This window comes from Podarcis muralis, chromosome 14 (genome assembly GCF_964188315.1).
Source record: "Podarcis muralis chromosome 14, rPodMur119.hap1.1, whole genome shotgun sequence".
Classification (NCBI taxonomy): Eukaryota; Metazoa; Chordata; class Lepidosauria; order Squamata; family Lacertidae; genus Podarcis; species Podarcis muralis.
In genome coordinates this window covers 23,222,144-23,244,059 of record NC_135668.1, presented here as the reverse complement: position 1 = coordinate 23,244,059, position 21,916 = coordinate 23,222,144, and the positions used below count along the sequence as shown (strand labels likewise).

The 21,916-nt window shown below is 48.1% G+C and overlaps 1 protein-coding gene across 3 annotated transcripts in view; it reads right to left on the bottom strand.

Moving 5' to 3' along the window:
- Positions 1-18,629, bottom strand: part of ADAMTS17 (ADAM metallopeptidase with thrombospondin type 1 motif 17) — a 173,567-nt gene extending 154,938 nt beyond the window's left edge. For all 3 annotated transcript variants that reach the window (XR_013390667.1, XM_028705340.2, XM_028705341.2), the window contains exons 1-3: positions 18,273-18,629; positions 13,658-14,025; positions 4,883-5,048 (exon numbers count right to left, since the gene is read on the bottom strand). Coding sequence is in view for 2 of the 3 variants with exons in the window: in XM_028705340.2 (XP_028561173.2) it covers positions 4,883-5,048; positions 13,658-14,025; positions 18,273-18,357 (619 nt within the window). In the remaining variant the exon portion in view is untranslated. The remainder of the gene's footprint in view (positions 1-4,882; positions 5,049-13,657; positions 14,026-18,272) is intronic.
- Between the last annotated feature and the right edge of the window lie 3,287 nt (positions 18,630-21,916).

The window sequence follows — 21,916 nt, the reverse complement described above, 5'->3', positions numbered from 1 at the left end:
ATTTGCAAGATTGCCACATTTTGGTCACTTCCATTATCCACAAAAGAATTGCAAGCAAATGACCGTTCGTTTCCAGCAATATAAATGCACACAGAACTATGGTTTGTACATCAAATTCTCAACTCCATAAACTACAATTCCGCCAGAGCTGGAAAAATAAGACTCAAGCTGTTTATGCCTAGTTATGAAGAAGATATTTGAAATGCATTGGGTTCAATATACATATTTCTTTGCAAAGCTTCCTCCCCCTTTTTTATCGCCTGTATTTTATGTCTTCGCATCTAGTAATACATTTCAAAATATAACATCACAATGCACACACCACTCCATTAGTCACACATGCTTATCTTGTAAACATTGTAATCACAACATTGTAAATATTATCATCACAAGGAAGTAGATACAAGACCAAGATAAATTTTGCTGGTCATCAAAGCTCTTTCAACAGCCTACCCTAAAATACTTGAGATTTTTTTCCAGGTTCCTCCTCATACAAATATACACATTAATTTTCATGGCATGAAAAGCATGCCCTTATATATATTTTTCAGCTTCTGCTCTGAATAACTTAAGTTTGTGCCTAGATGTGACAGCCTAAATACCATGTTCTGGAACCAAAGGTCTCTTATGGAATCCTGGCCAGCTCCTGTCCACACTGATGGGTGCCATTCTAATGAGGCCTTTGATTCTCATAAGAACCTTTGGAAAAGTGCTCCAAGATCACCTGGTCCCCAAATCATGTCATAAGGAATAGGCTCTTTTGTGTGTCACAGCAGATTAGGGTTTCCCCACCCTCTCCCCTCTTAGGCACAAAAACGTTAATCCAAACAAGACAGGAGTCAATTAGGTCATTAACACACTAAGCCTATTAGAAGCCATGACATCACATCTTTCTTGAAGCAAAAGGGAGAAAAAGCAATCATGGTTTTTTTAAAAAACACACACAGACACACACAAATAAGAAAAGGGCTTAAGGGCAATTCATGAAATTTAAGATTCACTAGGCTAGCTGGAAAATACTTAGTTAGAAGATACTGTAACTATTGCACTTAACTAGGGATGCGTAGAGAACTCCTGCCCAGAATATTTTTGTAAATCCGAACATTTCTGCCTCTACTGTTTGAAATTTCAAAGAGAAACTAAGAAGTTCTTAGTTTCTCTTCGGAATTTCACTTTGACTGAAATTGGGTGGCAATTATTTTTATTTATTTATTACATTTTTCAGTTGCTTTATACAAAACAAAAAGTATAAAAGCATAATAGCATAATAGCACTTAGGGGTAACCAGAAATGGATTTGGGGGGGTTGGGGTGGCGGCCTGTGAGCACAACTCTGCTCTGTTGCTCACAACCCCTTGCTCGCTCAACAGCAGCTAAGATAGAATGATGTTATAAAACTTGTATGCCTTTCACACCTTGCTGCAGTCAGTATATCTTGGGATTCCAGTAAAACACAAAGCAGATGTCACAAGCTTAAAGTCTGTGCCCTCTCTTATAGTTCCTTTTGCTCCACAGCCATGCAGGCCTTCCAGGGAGGCAGGCCGCTGGAAGTCAAGGCTCTGCCCGTCTTCATAAGAATCAAGTCTTCTGCTAAAACAATGTTTTTCATAGCTTAGCCAACACAGCACAGCTCACTTGGAACTGATCAGGGTCCTGATCTGCATTGCTTACAAGAAGGGGTGTGCAGAAAATGTAATTAGCCTTATTGGCATTTTTGCTTACTTCAGGATTTTGCTGATGTTTTGCTCCAAATGTTCAGCCACGCTTCACTCTCTAAGTTCCCATTAAGTGTCACATACCTAGAATAGGAATCAAGGGCACAGCTATTTCTAGCATTGTTTTGGGAGGCTGCCTTGCACCCACCAATCAGATGGGGCTAACCTAATTTATATATTCAGAAGGAAGCTGTACTGAAATCAGCAGGACTTGGGGGGAGGGGAGAGAGGTCAGAACTCATTGGCATTATTTGCATCCAGAAACTCCCAGGTTCAATGCCTGGGGTCTCCACCTAAAAATGTTCAGGTAACAGGTGCTAGGAAAGACATCTCTAGGTACCCTGAAGTCTGATGCTGCTAGGAAGGAGGTGGCTCTGAAATAGATGGAACTTGGCTGAGGGGTCATAACTCAGATGTAGAGCATGAAAAATGTAGACTGTGCATGCATAAGGTTCTGGGTTCAATCCCAAGCTTCTCCTGGTAAAGGTAAAGGGACCCCTGACCATTAGGTCCAGTAGTGGCCGACTCTGGGGTTGCGGCGCTCATCTCGCTTTACTGGTCGAGGGAGCCGGCATATAGCTTCCAGGTCATGTGGCCAGCATGACTAAGCTGCTTCTGGCAAACCAGAGCAGTGCACGGAATCGTCGTTTACCTTCCCACCGGAGTGGTATCTATTTATCTACTTGCACTTTGATGTGCTTTCGAACTGCTAGGTTGGCAGGAGCTGGGACCAAGCAACGGGAGCTCACCCTGTTGCGGGGATTCGACCCGCCGACCTTCTGATCGGCAAATCCTAGGCTCTGTGGTTTAACCCACAGCGCCACCCGCATCCCCCTTCTCCTGGTAGGATGGTGAAATACCTCATTCTGGAGAGGTGGTGCTAGTCAATGTAGACAGTACTAGACGTGGCCTGGCAATAGGCAGCATCCTATGACTTGCTTTCGAATACAGTGGTGCCTCGCAAGACGAAATTAATTCGTTCCGCAAGTCTCTTCGTCTTGCGGTTTTTTCGTCTTGCGATGCACGGTTTCCCATAGGAATGCATTGAAAATCAATTAATGCGTTCCTAGGGAAACCGCCTTCAGACCAGGTCCGGGGACAGACTGTCCCCGGACCTCTTCTGAAGGCTGGGGGGGGGGACAAGGGCTTTTCTTCCCACCCCCAGCATTTTAAAAAACCCTGGGACAGCGGAGGACTTCTCCGCTGTCCGGGCGATTTTAAAATGCTGGCGGGCGGCATTTTAAAATCGCCCCGGGACAGCGGAGGACTTCTCCGCTGTCCGGGGCGATTTAAAAGCCCCTGGGAAGGCAGGCAGGGGGGACAAAGACTTTCGCCCCCCGCCCGCCTTCAGAAGGTGTTCCCGCCCCCCCCCCGGCTTCGCAGCAGCGCTACGAAGCCCGGCGGCTGGGGCAGGTGTTCCCGCCCCCCCCACCCCGCTTCGGAGCAGCATTCCGAAGCGGGGTGGCTGGGGCAGGTGTTCCCGCCCCCCCCGGCTTCGCAGCAGCGCTACGAAGCCCGGCGGCTGGGGCAGGTGTTCCCGCCCCCCCCGCTTCGGAGCAGCGTTCCGAAGCGGGGTGGCTGGGGCAGGTGTTCCCGCCCCCCCGCCCGGCTTCGGAGCACCGGGAGAAGCGATCTCCCCGCAGCCCCTTGCTTCAAAAGAGGTCCGGGGGCAGACCTCTTTTGAAGCAAGGGGCGGTGGGGAGAAGCGATCTCCCCGCCGCCCCTTGCTTCAAAAGAGAAGACCCGCTGTCCCCGGGGCAAGCTTCGTTTTGCGAAGCAAGCCCATAGGGAAATTCGTCTTGCGAGGCAACTCGAAAACGAAAAAACCTTTCGTTTTGCGAGTTTTTCGTCTCGCGAGGCGTTCGTCTTGCGGGGTACCACTGTATATTGCAAGGAATTCCAAGGATCAAACCAGCAGCCTCTACTGGTTAAATATTAGTTCCCTATGCCCATCAGGGCGGGGAGTTCATGTCAGAATATAAAAGCTACAGACCACAACACTCCTCGTCATCAGTTGGGAGATCAGATGACCTTAGAAGGCCAGTCATGTCACTGCCCGCTCTATAGCTACAACAATGGCTGCATTCCCTCATGTTGGATATGCTGGTATACTTCTATAAGGTTCCCCTGATCTTTGCTTCTATTGCTCAAGACATCTGCTACCTCTCAAGCCCTTGTGAGCTGGACCTTGCTAGCACTTCAACCTGCACAGAACATAGATATGAAAAGAGTATATCCATGTTCTTTGGCAGGCCAAAGGGTTACACAGGATGAGTAAGGATGAACAGCTTCAGGTTACAGACTCCGCTAACCCAGAAATAGTACCTCGGGTTAAGAACTTTGCTTCAGGATGAGAACAGAAATTGCGTGGCAGCGGTGCGGCGGCAGCAGGAGGCCCCATTAGCTAAAGTGCTGCTTCAGGTTAAGAACAGTTTCAGGTTAAGAACGGACCTCCGGAACGAATTAAGTACTTAACCCGAGGTACCACTGTATATTTTCAGCACTTTTCAAGCCTTTCAGATTGAGATGTTTATATTACTATGTATCTGTGCTGGACTTGAAATTGTTTTTATTGCTGGTAAATGTAAGTAGGATTTGATCAGCACTCCTTGGTTTCTAACAGCTGGAATTTGGCTGCGTTACTGCCTCTCACCATGGACACAGAGCAAAGCTATTCTGCTTAGGAGCCACTGGTTGCTTTATCCTCCATGAACTTGTCCAATCCTCATTTAAAGCCATCTAAGTTGGTGGCCATCAATGCCTCCCGTGGGAGCGAGTTCCGTGTACTGTGTGAATACGTACCTTCTTTTATCTGGCCTGAATCTTCAAATATTCAGCTTCCCTGGATGTCTACAAGTTTTAGTGGAGGAAGAGAAAAACTTTCCTCTACCTACTTTCTCCATGCTATGCATTATTTTATAGACTTCTACCAAGTTACCGCCTACTTTCCTTTTCTCAAAACTAAGAAGTCCAAAAGGCTGCAACCATTCCTCATAGGGGAGTCACTCAATCCCATTGATCCTTTTGGTCACCTTTTTCTGAACCTTTTCCAACTCTGCAAACATACAAGCAAGCAAACGAACAGGTGTGCGAGGCCAACTCTAGCTGCGGCAACCACCACTGCTCCAAGGAGGCCACTCATTCACACACCGACTTCCAATAACCCACCTGCCACAACTCTGCAGGGCTCAACTGGGATCTCCGGCTTGCCGGGATGTGCCGATCTGGTGGCTCGTTTGTGCCTGATGAAGTGCTCTTTCCCATCAAACGAGGTCTCGGAAGTGTTCACTGGTTGTATCTGCACCTGTTCTGATCCAATCTGGATATAGCCAACCTGTTCACCACAAAAACAAAACAAAAAAGTCATTGGAATCACATTGACCAAGAATATCCAATAACTTGGCAGCCAGGAGGGGGGGAAATATCCACTCCATTAGGCAAAAAAAGAAAAAAAGATGTTTAAACATTTCTACTATATGTTTATGAGCTCACTGGGCTAAGTCTTATCACCACATCACACTTAGAGCTCTAGCAAAAATTTTAGCGGGCCACCATTGCGTGCTCAGGCATACATCAAACTTTTAAAAGGGAAATGTTCATCTCCTTTTTTTTACTGTTACAGCTGTATGCAAGACCCACCAGATGGGTACAGACTGAGAATAAGGCCAGATATTTCAAGGGGGAGGGGTTGTTTTTGAGAGAGAGTTCTATACCAGCTAGGCAGCCACCCAAATAAGTTCTCTGCACGTACATATGACTGCTGGGATGTGGAACAGCTGACTGCATTAATGTGATTTACAATCTACATTACATATGTGTTATAAATTACACAGGCCACACACACACAACACGCTAGTCTTTGTCTTCACTTACACCAGGGCAGTCTCATTGACATACTTTAGCTATATAGCTTCATAGGAAGATTACAAACTAAAATAAGAGAACTGCTCACATTTCTTTTTAACGTTTTCAGGAGAATTCAGCCAAGGCAAGAAGAAGATTGCTGAATTTTACTGGTGAGGATAAAGTTCATAAATCAGCTTGGTCTTTCTCCTCTCTTGATTTACATTCTAGGGTGCTTTTGGTACACTAATAACTGAAGCACAGTTCCAGTGTGGGCTCTCTACTTTGGAAGTTGCTGAAGAGGAAAGCTAATATTTGGGGCATCACTATATCACAATAAATGAACAAGAACATACCAAGAGCTCTGCTAGATTAAGCCAAAGGTCCATCTAGTCCAACGCCCTTGTTCTCACAGTCGCCAACCAAATGCCTATGGGATTAGAGCAGGGTTTCCCAAATTGGGTCTCCAGATGGTTTTGGACTACAATTCCATCATCCCTAACCATTGGTCCTGCTACCTAGCAATGATGGGAGTTGTAGTCCAAAACCAGCCGGAGACCCAATTGGGGAAATTGTCAATAGCCTTATCCTTCATTATTTTGTCTAATCCGGCAAACAATTTAAGAAGAGCCCTGGCATCCTCCTCTATATTGCAGGGCTGTTGTATTCAGGCCCTGCTTATGGGCTTCCCATGGCCATCTGGTTGGGCACCATGAAAACAGGGTGCTGGATTAGATGGGCCATTGGGCCAAGCCAATTGAGCTAATCTTCTGTTCTTAAGACAGGCTCATTTTCCCCTCCCTTGAAAACCAAACTGGTACCAGGTACAAAAAACAAACAAACTTCAAATGAGCCCCAGAAGGGCCCTCATGTTTCCCCACTTACTATGAGATCACACATCCTCCCCACCCCAGTCAGTGAAACATTTTGACTGAACATTAGAAGGATCTGGCTGAATGAAAAATCTTGGCCTGCTTTAGATCAGACAAATCCAGCCAGGTACCTCATTTGAAAAGGCCCCGCACAGCTGTGACCCAGCAGCCCTACCCAGGCCTCAGTAAGCCTCCTGTTCTTGATGCCTGATTGGGCATCCAAAAACCAGGGCAGCAGCTGGGCATATGGAGGCCCATCCACGGCTGCAGAGCTGCGTTCAGGTTGCCATAGAATCATAGAATTGTAGGGTCGGAAGGGACCCTGAGGATCATCTAGTCCAGGAATATTCAGCTGTCCCATATGGGGACTGAACCTGCGACCTTGCCATTATCAGCACCATGCTCTAACCAACTGAGCTATCCAGTGTTGGTGGCTCACATGTTGTTCAGGGCTGTTCTATCCATTCAGAAGAGAACCACCCTGTGGGCTCCTGCGCAGTGAGCTAGAATGAGCTGAACAGCCCTGAAGTGCGTTGCAGTACATTTGAGGAGCTGTTTATGTCAACTGATAACATTTTGCATCACTTAACTAGAATATTCCTTATGGAAGAGTTAAAAGCAGGGATGTCGGAGAATTCCAATAGAAACAGAAACAGGAAATTGCCAATGTTCGCTTATTCGTCCTGTGTCCAGAACGGAAATGAATCGGCACAGAAATGTCATTTTTCTCAATCCACAGTTGTTGATGCTCATCTTCCAACATGCTGCTTTCAACTTACATTGATTCTAGAGCCTGCCGTCTACAAGTGTGGGTGTGGTTGCCTGATACAACCCTTGATTTAGTTATCCATGCCTTCTCCTTCCTGAGCTAGCCCCAGGTGAATGAAGAAGGAAGCGGTGATTGTGATCTTGATATACGCCCACCCACAACCACATCAAGCAGGTGTTAATACACACCTCGCCATTATCAGGACCACCTACATCTGTTTTCAAATGGGTACCATGTGGGGTTATGCAGAATCAATCTGCAGTGAGCCGTTATTTTCAGAATGAAACCCGTTTTCTCAAGAAGATCGTGCATAGACTACATAGAGAAAACATGGACCCAGTCTCCATTATAGATTATAGAATAAAATGTTGCATCTTGCAGTCTATGCCTGCAAACAGTAAGTAATTGCTTACATTTTATTCCCACCCCCTTGCATCGTTTTTCCTTTGCACTGAAATGTGATTGTTTATGTAAATTATATACCGTATTTTTCGCTCTATAAGATGCACCAGACCATAAGACACACCTAGTTTTTGGAGGAGGAAACAAAGAAAAAAAATATTCTGAATCCCAGAAGCCAGAACAGCAAGAGGGATCGCTGCACAGCGATACCTCTTGCTGTTCTGGCTTCAGCGATAGCTGCACAGCCTGCATTTGCTCCATATGACGCACACATATTTCCCCTTACTTTTTAGGAGGAGAAAAGTGTGTCTTATAGAGCTCCCCCTGCCCTGAAGAGGCTTTGCACGGCTATCACAGAAACCAGAACAGCAAGAGGGATCGCTGTGTAGCAATCCCTCTTGCTGTTCTGGCTTCTGGGATAGCTGCACAGCCTGCATTCGCTCCATAAGACGGACACATATTTCCCCTTACTTTTCAGGAGAGAAAAAGTGCATCTTATAGAGCGAAAAATACGGTACGTTTTATAAATTTGTCACAGCAGACAGCAACACAACTAATGCACCTTTTGGTGGAAGACAAACTGCATTGGGATGGAAACAGCACAACATAGAATGGAAAGCACTGCTTTCTTACATCCTTAGTTAAAAGACTATCACATTACACTTACCGGGGAGGCCTTTCATAGCATGGGAATATGGGGCATCGTTGCACAGGTGGACTTCTTAGCTCTGCCACCATTAAATATCTAGGAATGGGTAACAGCATTGGGCTGTGCTTTTCTAGACTGTTGGTTGGCCGCTCACAAGGACTATGTTTCCCTCTGGTACAAATGCATTCCTGGCAGATCAGGGAGGAGACTAGACTAGAACTAACAAACTGGAAGAAGTTCAGAGGAGGTCAATGAAGATGGTCCATGGTACAGGAAACACAAAATAGCAGCAGCAGCGAATGGTGCCTGCTGAGGCAGGTGGGGCCAAGGAAATGGTAACTAAGGATAGATGGAGAAGGGAATCACAGTGGTAGGAGACAACTAATGATAGCTTTCCCCTCATTCTCCTCCTTTGCAAACGGCATTAAGGACATCAATTATTTCCATCTGCAATGTTCAAAGAAATCCAGCAATGAAAATACTAATTGAAATACAAGGCTGCAATACCATGTGGGCTTATTTAGGAGTAAGCCCCACTGAACTCAGCGGAAACTACTTCTAAGTAGACCTACATAGGATTGCTCTGCATTCATCATCCACCACCTGCCTCTCTTTTGCACACATGCATATGCATACACACACACACAGGCTCCAACCAGACAGAAAACAGAGTTGTCATTGCTTGTAGAAAGAGTAGTGCCCCAGTTTCCCAGAGCAAAGTGCCTTTCCCTGCCTACTTGGAAAAGTTGAAGGGACTATGTATGTTCACCCAGGGAAAACAGAGGTGGGAAGTAATATCCCTCTTCTAATACCTGAAGGACTCTCACACAAAACAGGGCAAAAATTAGTTCTCTGCTGCCCCATAGGACAGGACTGGATCTCCTGGACGTAAGTTAGAGGTGGAACACAAGAAGAAGTTTCCTGGCAGTAAGAACGGTTTAGCTTTGGAACAAATTGCATAGAGAGGTGGTGGCAATTAGCATTAAGAAACAACCTCCCATTGGCACCAACAGGAACATCAGAACACAAAAGCCTGCAGGATCAGGCCAACAGCCTATCTAGTCAAGCATCCTCTTCTCTCAGTGCCTCACAGCTCCCTGCTCCCCCTCCTGTCCACATCATCAAGGCAACCATAGTTACTGCTCCCCACTGAACATCTGGATAGGTCTTCCCAGCATCAGCAGCTGGGCATAGTTAGAGGATCATGTTCTCTGCGCCTCCATCCCATGTGTTTGGTAGTGCTTTTCAGGATATGTAGTTTTTGCCGCAATGTGTTCTCTGCCAACAATGATGCAGTTAGCAGGGCTGGAAGAGGACCAACAATAGGAGAGGGTCCATGTTCCTATCTGTTGTGGTTAGTTTACTGCTGAGCCCATGTTATTTTACTTACGCATGGCACACAGATGTCACGGACGCAACTGCTGTTCGCGAACAACCCTTGGTTTTGTTCTTCCACAGATGGAATTCCAGTTAAAGCTATGCTGCCTGGCTTTTAGGAGACAGAGGGCTTGCAAGCAACCTGCTCATCATCACCGCAGAGCTATTTCAGCTTCGGATCATGGTACACAGTGAGCATCGCTGTCACGGCAGGAATCGGGACAATACCATGCTCTGCCCAACTTTCCAAAATGGAAAGTGCCTTGGTAGGCCATTGCTCACAGGGGTTTCCAGTGGTAGAACAAGTGCTTTGATTATATACTTGTTCCTGGCATCTCCAGCTGACGTGATCTCAGCCAGCAGGCTTGGGGAAGACCTCTGCTTGAGGCCCCGGAAGGAGACTGTCACTCAGAGTTAACAACACTGATCTGACTCCGTGTAAAGCAGCTGCATATGTTTCAGATGCTGTTGGGAAATAGTTCAAAAGGAGAACTATCTCAAAGCGAAATGTACAAAGGACTGCTCAACAGCTGCTTCCCACTCTGTATCCCACCCAGTGCTTGGATTGCATGGGGGAGAGGCAGCCCCCTACCTTCTTCTAACACTCCCCTTAGCTCTTGCTATCACCTCCTAAAACAGTAGTTGTGATATGACTCCCCTAGTGGTCTCTCCACTATGTCTTTCTGCGCCTGGTTGATGAGGGCAGTCTGGTGTCTGCACTGTTTTGTTTACTCAAGAAGTTATCCCAGACCCACCCATGTTATGGCCCAAGGGAGGATCTCTCTTTAACTAGCTGTGACCCCCCCCCCCAAGCTGCAATGCACTTTTGTTTGGTCAGTTAATCCCTCCTGCCAAAGCAAGAGTCTTGATTTGACACCCCACAAGGGTCCCCACTACCTTAGAGTCTGGGGAATTGGCTGTGGAAGCTTCCCAGACAAGTGGAACAGTATACCTGTTTTAAGATTTGATTGATTATCTGGAGAAATGTCAGGATCCAGAAGAATCTCAACTCCTAGGCAAAAAAGTTATTGATCTCCTTGCAAGGGAAGAAGGTTGTCGGTGGTAGTGGTTTGGTCCTAACTCAAATCGGTATAGAGATTCTTCCCATTTCAGCTGTGTACCCTTTTTTGTGCTGCCCATGTTATAGGGGATACAAAAGGGAACTGCATCTCTTAACTTTGTGTGGCAACACCCTTAGTTTGCCAATTTTAATTACAAGGTAAAATGGGGGCAAGGGTGTTAGGGCGTCCGGATTGTAGATTTCAGGAGCTTCCTAAATTCCCTCCACAATTCAGAGTCTGTCAACCTAACCACAGTCCCATTCGCAGGATACATTTAAAGAGGTGTGTTACCGCTTTAAGCAGTCATAGCTTCCCCCAAGGAAACACGGGAGCTACAATTTCCAGGGTTCCCTGAGAAGCAGGACTGATTGTTAAACCACTCTGGGAATTGTAGCACTAGGGGGCAAACGGGTCTCAGCACCCTTAAACTACAGTGCCCAGAATTCGTTGGGGGGGGGGGACATGACTGTTTAAAGTGGTATCATAGCATTTTGAATGCCTGGTGTGGATGTGGACCATGCCTACTCAGAAGTAAGTCCCACTGGATTCAAGGAGCTTACTCCCAAGTAAGTGAGGTCGGGACATATTCCCCAACTGCCAGCAGAGTGTTATTAATTTCCCTTTCTACCACCATCACTTCTCAAGCAATAAAAGTTGCCACTACAAATGAATTCCCATTTAGTTTATATTTTTACATGGCTCCCCCCCCCCCCTGTTCCGTTTGTACACTTTTCAGATGGCTTCAGAGCCTTAAGAGCTTGGTAATTTATGAATGAGATTAACAAAGTGTGCTTTGCAGCAAGGGACAGGTGGGTGGAGAACCCTGTCAGCATTTCACGAGGGGGGGGGGGGAAGGAGCATTCTCATTTTCAAGCTCCAAGATTGGTGGTGCTCAGCTCCAGCTTCCAACATCAATCACAAAAGATGCTGGTATCCCATTATCTGGATGCAGGTGCTCACCTGAGGCATAGGGCTTGCCCCTCCTTCCTTAAGGACTGTCTACAGCACAGCTGCCCAAACTAAGCACCCCCCCTGCTCCGCCCACTCCTGCCCTGAGGGGCAACGCTTGCATTAGGTGGGGAGGCGGGAGGGAAGGGGCGGGGTGGACAGGCTGTGAAGAATTCCAGCCTCATCGGCATTCCTACAGAGCCACAGAAACACCACAGAAAGTTAACAGGCGAGACCCACAATGCGACTAGACCAGCCTTTCTCAACCTGTGGGTCCCCAGATGTTGTTGGACTACAACTCCCCTCACCCCTAGCTAGCAAGGCCAGAGCTCAGGGATGATGGGAGTTGTAGTCCAACAACATCTGGGGACCCACAGGTTGAGAACCGCTGGACTAGACCGACTGGAAGACTGGGAGGCCAAACTGAGCCCCATAGAATCATAGAGTTGGGAGGGATCCTGGAAGTCCAAACTCCTACGCAGTTGTCCCATAGAGGGATCCAGTCCCAAAACAGAATCATAGAGTTGGAAGGATCATCTAGTCCAACTCCCTTGCCATGCAGCTGTCCCATACGGGGATTGAACCTGCAACCTTGGCATTGTCAGCACTACACTTTAACCAACTGAGTTATCAATGCTCGTTCATCACTAAGGGCTAAGCAGGGTGACAAGAAGCAAAAGGGGCCAGAGCTCCTGCAGACTGGAGATTCTTTTTTTTTTAAGCCTGCAATTTTAGAATGCTGCCCCCTACTGGTTTACAAGGTGTGCTCCCGGAGCACCCTGCCGTTCCTCAGAAACGAAGCCAGGATTCCCTCTGCAATGCGATCCATAAGGGCAGATCTTTAAGCAGAAGCTGGTCTGCCCTCTTTGCCAGCAACGCGAAGGAGCGTCGGAGGAATAGTTTAGCATAGAGTTTCCCAATCGCTGGGCCAGAGACGACTAGTGAGCCATGGTGCCGTGACCCATCTAGTCCCCTGGCCGTGTGGGTCTAATGGTTGCATTAATGTCAGCACTCCTCATATGGCGAGTCAAGATGGCTGAGGGTCAGAGAAATTTGGGGAGAAGGGGGGAGGCCTCCCTTCTCAAAGGGGAAAAGACCTGAGGAGGTGTTGAAGGAAATTAGAGACAGCAAAAGTTATTGAAAATTAATTAATTAATTAATTAATTAATAATAATCTGAGAATAGAAAGGAACAGGGTAAGAGAGAGTAACTGCAGCAAAAGGAAGTGAATGTAAGTGTGCTTTACTTTGAGCCTCTAGATCAGCAAACTCATCTTACAATATCCCCAGGATGAGCAACATTTGTTTTGAACATTTGTTTTGAAATACAGGCAAGATAGACTACAGAACTCCTTGCCACATGAAAAACACTGTGGCAAAGGATTTAGCAATGACCAGAGGCTGATTAGGGATCAATAGAAAACCATGTCAGTAGCAGCCACCTAATTAAGCCAGACGCTACCTCCCGCCTCCACCATTTTGAGACTGGTAGGCCTCAGCAATTGTCAGCCCTCTTAAGTAGGCCCCAGGGGTAAAACATTAAGAGCACCTCCTGTTCCAGGGCATGCACTCCAGGCACTGTCCAAAGAGGACTGAGCCTACGCAGCAGCCACAAAATGCTGCCTGAAGGTTGGAGTGGGGAAATGGAAAACATGATGGCTAAATGGAATGGAGTACCTAAGAAAAGGGAATGGCTGGCTGGCTGTAGTTCTGATATCAGTAGCAGGCCAGACTGCTACAATTTTCTTCCACTTGTCAGTACGAAACTGACAGCGTAACCTGTAACTAACTGAAAATAGTAAGGGAATGAACACAGGTTTGCAACGCTGTTCCCTAGCCTCACCGGACTCCCCACTTTCTAGGTACAGGGGACCCACCCGCCTTCTCACATTCCTGTCTCTCGACTCCCTTAACTCCATGCCCCACCCAACACACTCTTCCACAGGCTCTTCTTCCCCAAACAACGGCCTCCCGCAACACCAGACTGCGCCCATCGAGGGCAAATTCGCCCAGAGACAAGTACCAGCCCGCCGCAGGCACTGAGGGAAGCGAAGGAGTCTGCGCTGCGGTTGAGCACGTGCCCTGTGTAGAAGCAGAGGCGATCCAAGTCCACACGGCGGCTGCTTCGGCTCACGCCAATTTCCTCCACGGAGAAACCCGGTGCCAAAAACTGCCCATTTCGGCGAAGGTTCAAGTAGATGTCAGAGCCTGGATCGGAGCCCAGCCCGGCGGGAAGCCGGACGATCAGCACCTCGGCCTCTTCTTCAGGCTGCAGAGGCACAGAGCGTCGCCTCCTATGCTCCTCAGAGTGGATCCCTCTGACCTGCAGGGAAGGGATCTTGTCAAGGGGCACCTGCTCCGGGATGATCACCACACCCAGGTCCGCATTGACTGCAAAAAGAGACACAGAGGGAGAGAAGAAAGGAGGGTGGGAGAGCATTAGCAGCCATCAGCAATACAGGCCAAAGAACCCAACTCCCAGGTAGACGGTTATACAGTGGTACCTCGGGTTAAGAACTTAATTTGTTCTGGAGGTCCGTTCTTAACCTGAAACTGTTCTTAACCTGAAGCAGCACTTTAGCTAATGGGACCTCCTGCTGCTGCTGCACCACTGCCCTGCGATTTCTGTTCTCATCCTGAAGCAAAGTTCTTAACCCGAAGTACTATTTCTGGGTTAGCGGAGTCTGTAACCTGCAGCGTCTGTAACCCGAGGTACCACTGTATTCACTGTTAGTCGTAAGAACGCAAGGAGATACCTGCTTGGGGCTGCAACCCCATGAAATCTGCGAAGTCAGGTTGGTGGCTTGAGCATCTGCATGGGTCAAATGGTGAGGCCAGGCTGCAGGCCAGATGTTTCCCACCCCTGTCTAAATTAAAACCACAACCTCACCAGAGCCAAGCCTATTTTTAGAACCTTATTCGCAATGCTAGAACCAGCCAGTCTTACACTGGAATCTGTAAGAAGAGGGCACCTCTGTACATATGCAGAGTGAATCCCCTCTCCAACAACATGCAACCTCCTTTGGTACATTGTGACTGAGAAGGCAGAGTTCTCTGGTCATAAATTGAAAATGCTGGACATTTATTATCATTCTTATTTGCCCAGTACTACTACTTTTTAAAGGATGTGGGTGGCGCTGTGGTCTAAACCACTGAGCCTAGGGCTTGCCGATCAGAAGGTCGGTGGTTTGAATCCCTGAGACGGGGTGAGCTCCTGTTGCTCGGTCCCAGCTCCTGCCAACCTAGCAGTTCGAAAGCACGTCAAAGTGCAAGTACAGTGGTACCTCGGGTTACATACGTTTCAGGTTACAGACTCCGCTAACCCAGAAATATTACCTCGGGTTAAGAACTTTGCTTCAGGAGGCATTAGCTAAAGTGGTGCTTCAGGTTAAGAACAGTTTCAGGTGAAGAACAGACCTCCAGAACGAATTAAGTTCTTAACTCAAGGTACCACTGTAGGTAAATAGGTACCGCTCTGACTGGAAGGTAAACAGCGTTTCCATGTGCTGCTCTGGTTTCACCAGAAGCAGTTTAGTCATGCTGGCCACATGACCCAGAGAAACTGTCTGCGGACAAACGCCAGCTCCCTCGGCCAGTAAAGCGAGATGAGCGCCACAACCCCAGTCGTTCGTGACTGGACTTAACGATCACGGGTCCTTTACCTCTAACTTTACTACTTTTTAAAACTGATCCTTTTTTATATTTGTCCATCTTTTGATGATGCTTTGTCAGTGTGGGGGAGGAGGAGGAGAAGGTCAACTGTGGTTACTCTGGCAACTATTAATAGCAATGGAAAGCACTCTGCATATGCTCAAAGGCACATAGGAATGAACAAAGGAAACTGCCATACTATCTGCCCATCCATTTCAGTTCTGCTCTGACTCGCTGGGCCTCTCCAGGGTCTTGGGCAAATATTTCTCTGAACCTCTTTTCTTTCAATGGAAGATGAGAAGGATTGAACCTGGGACCTTCTGTGTGCAATTTATTTATTACATTTATATCCCATCTTTTTCTCCAAGGAGCTCTAAGTGGCATACATTGTTCTCCCCATGTAATCCACAGAACAACCCTGGAAGACCATGACTGGCCCAGGGTCACCCAGGGCTGAGTAGGGTTTGAACTGTGGTCTTGAGGCCCTAATTCAACTGACCGTTGCACCACACTGGCTCTCTAAGGAACATAGAAAGGTGACATGGCTTGATATTGTCTACACTGACCAGAGGTAGCTCCGAAGGGTTCCAAGAAAGGGATAGAATCATAGAACGATAAAATTGTAGAGTTGGAAGGGACCTCAAGGGTCATGTAGCCCAAACACCTGCAAGACAGGAATCTTGCCTTGGGTGGGCTCGAACCACCAACCTTCCGGTTAACAGCCAGACACACTGACCCATTGCGCCACCTGAGTATACATGTTCCCAACCCTACATGAAGATGCCAAGTATGGAACCTGGGGCCTTATGTATGCACAGCAACTGCTCTAGCACTGACCTATGGACTCTTCTCTAGCATAGGATAGGGTGGGGAATCTTATGTCTCCTGTTAGCATTTAAAGAATCACAGAGTTAGAAGGGACCATGAGGACCAATGCAGGCATACGCAGCTGTCCCATAGCAGCATCGAACCTGCAACCTTGGTGTTATCGGCACCATGCTCTATCCAACTGAGCTACCTAAATTCCCTTGGTTCATACACATTCTGCTGCACTTCTGGGTCAGGCTAAGGATTGTCTCCCCAGCATTCTGTTACATACTCATGATGCTGAAACACAAGAGCCCTGCTGGGTCATGCCAAAGGTCTATCTAGCCAAGGGTTTCCCAAACTTGGGTCTCCAGCTGGTTTTGAACTACGATTCCCATCATCCCTGACCACTGGTCCTACTAGCTACGGATGATGGGAGTTGGGCCTCTAGCTGTAGTTAGACCATAAGTCTGGCAAACTCTTACCTAGCCCAACATCTTGTTCTCACAGTGGCCAACCGGATGCCTATGGGATGCTCAAAAGCAAGACCTGAGAGCGGCAACACTCTCCCTGTTTGCAAATCCCAGCAACCAGTATTGATGCAATCCTGTGAGCTAGATGGACCAATGGAACAATTGCACTAGGTCTTTCCCATGGGACTTTTGGTAGCCTCTCAGAGCATAAACAGAGCCCAGGCTGGATCAGGCCAAAGTCCCACCTACCCCAGCATCCTGTTCTCACCGTAGTCACCCACGTGCCTATAGAAAGTCTGCAAGGAGGATCAGAGTGCAACAACTCCCAGCCCCCAACCTTGTGATTCTCAGCACCAGCATCAAGAGACATACATACTAGAGCACTCATCACATGACTAGCAGTCCCAGGTAGACTCATCCTCCATGAATCTGCCAGCCTTCCCTTCTTTATTTGCCCCTAGCATCTTGACACTCAGAATTTAGACTGCCTTTGAAGCTCCGTTTACTAGGGAAGCTTGGATAGCTCACTTGGTTACAACGTGGTGCTGATAACGCCAAGGTTGCAGGTTCGATCCCTGTATGGGACAACTGCATATTCCTGCATTGCAGGGGATTGGATTAGAAGACGATCCTCAGGGAAGCGTCCAACTCTACGATTCTATAGTTCTACCTATCGTAAGGATGGAAGACGAGTCTGCTGCTGGATGAGGGCAGTGGCTCGCCTTGCCAAGCATCCCATTATCCCAGTGGCAAGCCAGATGCTTATAGGAGGCGCACATGCAGCAGGACCCGAATACAACAGCTCTTTACCCTCCTGCGGTTTCCAGCAACTGGGATTCAGAAGCATAATGCCTCCGGCCATCAGGGTCAGTAGCCATTGACACATCACCTTCCATTTAACTTGTCACATATCCTCTCCCTACATCCCATGCACTGCCCATTTAGCAGTTTAAGAAATAAACGAGATATATTCCCAGATCAAATGCCCTGGAAGTTCTGAGCCAGCTGCAGGCAGAGAAGAGAAGAGGAGAGAGAGAGGTGATGGTTCTTTTTAATTTTATTTGCCGCCAGTAGCTACAACTTTTCTTTTAGTTGTGCAGCATAAAGGGGAAAGTGGGGGAGGGAGATAAAGAACCGAACAACGCCAGAGTTTTCTTGCATCGTTCAAGAAAAGTATTTTAGATATTACACACACACAAGGAGAGGGAAGGAGGGAGAGTATGGAGGGGGTACTCACATTTCACCAAACCTATTAAAAAAGAAGAGAGAGGGGAGAGGGGAGAGAGAGAGAAGGGGGGGGGGGTTTGAGGTTTGCAAGAAGACCAGCCAGGAATAAAGAATATACAAGTCTGGAAACAGATACATCCTTTTGGATAAGGAAAACTGGGATCAGAGCCATATAACGGAAGGGAGGGTGGAAAAGAGAGAGAAGGAAACGAACATGCCATTTGGCTCTGCAAACTTTTGCATCTTGTTAAGGGGGCGGGGGAGAGATGCAACAAATATGGGGCTTCCCCAAAATGATTGTATCTCGAGGGGTTGGTGTGCGTTTTGAAAATGCATGCAATTTGAAGTCCAGTCCGCCACCCCCCCCCAAAAAAAAAAACCTTCCCTTCCCCGCGCCCGCTTCCAAAATGTCAAATCCAGGGAGACGACACAGAAGGCAGAAGACTGAAGTGGGGAGAAAATCCGCAGAGCCACCCCTACCTGTATGGGTGCCCGGTCCGCAGAGCACCAGTAGCAGCCGCAACAGAAGGGGAGATATAAGAGACAGGAAGGAGCCGTCAAACATTTTATTGCAGCCGAGGGGCCTCCGCAACTGGGCTCTGCGGTGCAGGGAGAAGAGGAGGAGGAGGAGGAAGGCGAAGAAGGGCCGTTGATGGCGGCGGCAGCGGCGGCAGCAGCAGCGGAATCCCGACTTGCAGCGAAGCCCTCCCAGACTTTGGAAAAATTAATTAGCGCTACAAACTCAACGTGGTTTACAGAAAGGGAGGAAAGGGGGGAGGGAGAAGCGGGGGAGAGAGAGGGAGAGAGCATCTCCTCCCTTCTCCACTCGCAGGTGCTGATTGGAGCTTAACCTCCCGGAGCTACACCTCCTGCCCACTGATTGGTCGTCGGAATTAACACACTCGGGTAAATAGCGAGGTTGTAAAAGGAGAAGCGGTACACGTGGGTTGCGGGCGAAGGGAAGCGCCGCCGCCAGGTGGCGCCACAGAGGCGGATGCCGGTTGGTTGGTTTTGCAACCTGGTGGGTTCAGGTGCGCTTGGGTCAGAGGCGGGTTGAGCCGCGCAGCCATCTCGGGCTCTCCTAGCAGGTTGACCTGCAGAAGTTCAGCAGGAGACGTTTTACTTGGCTTGGAGACCAGGTGCCTGGAAAAAAAAGGGGTTTTCCCTTCTGTGTTTCTGTGCATTGGGCTGACTGCTGTTTAAAGGCATTGCCACAGGAGCGGCTTAAAAAAGTTGGCAACCCCTATGGCCATGCCGTGATATTCACCTCCGCATGTTAGCTAGCTGTTGAAAGTACAGTACAGGACCAGGAAAGGGTGAGGGGAGATAAAGTACCGTGGATGGATTCCTTTTTACAGTTATTTATTTTACATACAAAAGCCTGTCTCAGAGGACAAGCGGATTGGGTGTTGTCATTTTTAATGGTAGACGAGAAGGAATGTCAGCAAGTGTGTGGTTTGTCACATGAGAGAGAAGCTGTACCTGCAGAAAATTCTCTCCTTTGCCCAGCTAATAAAAGCCCTGCAGCCCTGCCATCCTCCTTTTGCCTCCAGTTACCTTGCCAGAATGATTGTTTCAACTGGAAAGAGGTCAAAGCAGAGCCTTTTGGGAAACACTTCTTTGACCAAGAAACACTCTGAGGCTGGGGACTTGGAGGAGTCTGCAAGAGTAAGCTGCTCAAAGTTCGCTTGTCTATGTACAATATTTATTTCCATCCTGCTTTCAGGGGTGACTGGTGCCCATTTGAACTCGTAGGGCAGAAGGCAGGGAGTCCAGCAGTAGGTGGCACCAGAGCTAATGACAGGAAGAGCCACCCAATTCTCTGGCTGCCAGCTTGCTTCTGGGAACAACTCTTCAGAAACCATGCTATGCCCACAGAGGTTGACTCAGTCCTCAAATTATGGACAGGTAGGAGGACCCTTAGGGACACTTGTGGCGCTGTGGGTAAAAGCCTCAGCGCCTAGGGCTTGCCGATCGAAAGGTCGGCAGTTCGAATCCCCGCGGCAGGGTGCGCTCCCGTTGCTCGGTCCCAGCGCCTGGCAACCTAGCAGTTCGAAAGCACTCCCAGGTGCAAGTAGATAAATAGGGACCGCTTACTAGCGGGAAGGTAAACGGCGTTTCCGTGTGCGGCTCTGGCTCGCCAGATGCAGCTTGTCATGCTGGCCACGTGACCCGGAAGTGTCTCCGGACAGCGCTGGCCCCCGGCCTCTTGAGTGAGATGGGCGCACAACCCTAGAGTCTGTCAAGACTGGCCCGTATGGGCAGGGGTACCTTTACCTTTACCTTTTAGGAGGACCCTTAACGGCTCAGACCCAGGATACCTGAGGAACTGCTGGAGGGCACCAGGTTGGGGAAGGCTGCTAGATCATGCCTGGCTCATCCTGTGAGGATGTGCTCTCCATGCAGAAGATCCATAATTCAATCTCTGGCATCTTCAGGCACAGTTTGGAAACACTCCTGTCTCGAATCCCCAGAGAACCGCTGCCAGGAATTGCAGCCAAGCCTTCTCTCACCTGTTACCCTCCAGCTAGTTTAGAAGACGACTCCATGAAGTTCTCTCCTGTGAGGGTTCTAAATGCAGCACTGGAGGGCAACAGCTGCTTTCTCCTCCAGACTAGGACACTATCACCAGCTCTGCTCCTGGATCTGATCTGGGGCAAGGCAATCACAACCACCAGGTTTTGGGATAAAAAATGGGAAGAGGGCATATGGGGAAGATGGCACCCCAGATTTTGTCTTCAAAGTGTTGGAAGATATCCCCTCTTGTACTAATAGTACTGTCTACTACTTCTTCTTCCCCTATGGATTTCCAGACATGACCCAAACCATTTACTGACCTTGTTTTAGTGCCCAGGCCTTCCTTTACTCCCAGACTTGCACTCTCCTCTGGGTGCTACTTGACTACCTCAAGTTATCTTATAGGAAACAAACCTTTCCACTGCTGCTTGTTCTACATTTTATTCTCTCTCTTCCCCCCCCCCCACTCCTCTTTGTCATCTTAAATACCCAGCAGAGAAGCCAAGTTTTGCAACCATTATTGCAAAGTTAGTAAGCCTTCAGAGACATCAGGCATATGTTATAGACATCTTTGCAATAAGAATCCCTTTGGCTCTTGGCCTGGAAAGCAAGGGTTAAGTTGGCTGCTCATCAAAGTAACTTTCCTCCCTACATCCCTTCCCCTCTTCCAGATAGCATCTCTGGCTTCCTCTCAAGGGGATATCTATGTAGCATTGTATTTGTGACAGTGGAGCTTCTGAAACGGATTAGCTGCTGTCCAGTTTTGCTGAAAGCAGGGAACATTGGCAGTTTGACTGGGGCTGAAACTTCCCATGGACTGAAAGGGACAGTATTAAGGACTGAAAGCTTTGGAAGGAAACTCAGGAGGTGGGGAAACTAAAGGGTAAGCAGCCCAGGGACAAGATAGTTTCAGAGGTCATCTCTGCCACAAACTTGCAGAATAACTTTATGGTTTTAGCCTGTGTGTGAGAAACTCTCTAAGGTTCCAGGGAAAGGTCCATATAGCATCTGCTTTGCATTCAGGTGGCCCTAGGTTCCTTCCCCAGCATCTCCAGGTAGGGCTGGGAAAACCTGGAAAGCCACTGCCAGTCAGTGTAGACAGTACTGAGCTTAGACCAATTGTCTGTCTCAGTAGGAGGCAGCTTCCCCTGTTCCTTCCTGTGGTTGAAGGAAGTGTGTGATGGAACAGGGAGCAGTAATACATAGAAAAAGTAAGTGAAGTAGGAAGAGGTTTGAGGGGAAAGGCAGAGAAGACAGGCAACTGTGGTAAGAATGGGGTTGAACTTTTGCTTCTGCAGATTAAGTTATTATGTTCTCCAGCCACCCATGCTTGTCCTTGTGCTTAATGCACGAGGCTGTAGATCTGGCTTGGGACAATCGCCTTGTATAGTCTTGTGAGTCTGAGACACTATCTACATCGGACTAATGCCTGATCAAGTGGTTGTGTGAATACCCTCTGCGCCCAGAGTAAGTTGGATCCTTTCAGCCACATCCCTGTCTCTGGGGTAAGCAGAAGAAGCTTGCAGAGCTAGGGGTGCAAGGGGTGTGTGCCTAATTGCATCATCAGGTATATAACGGGGTCCACAGCTGTCCTTCCCAAGCATGGT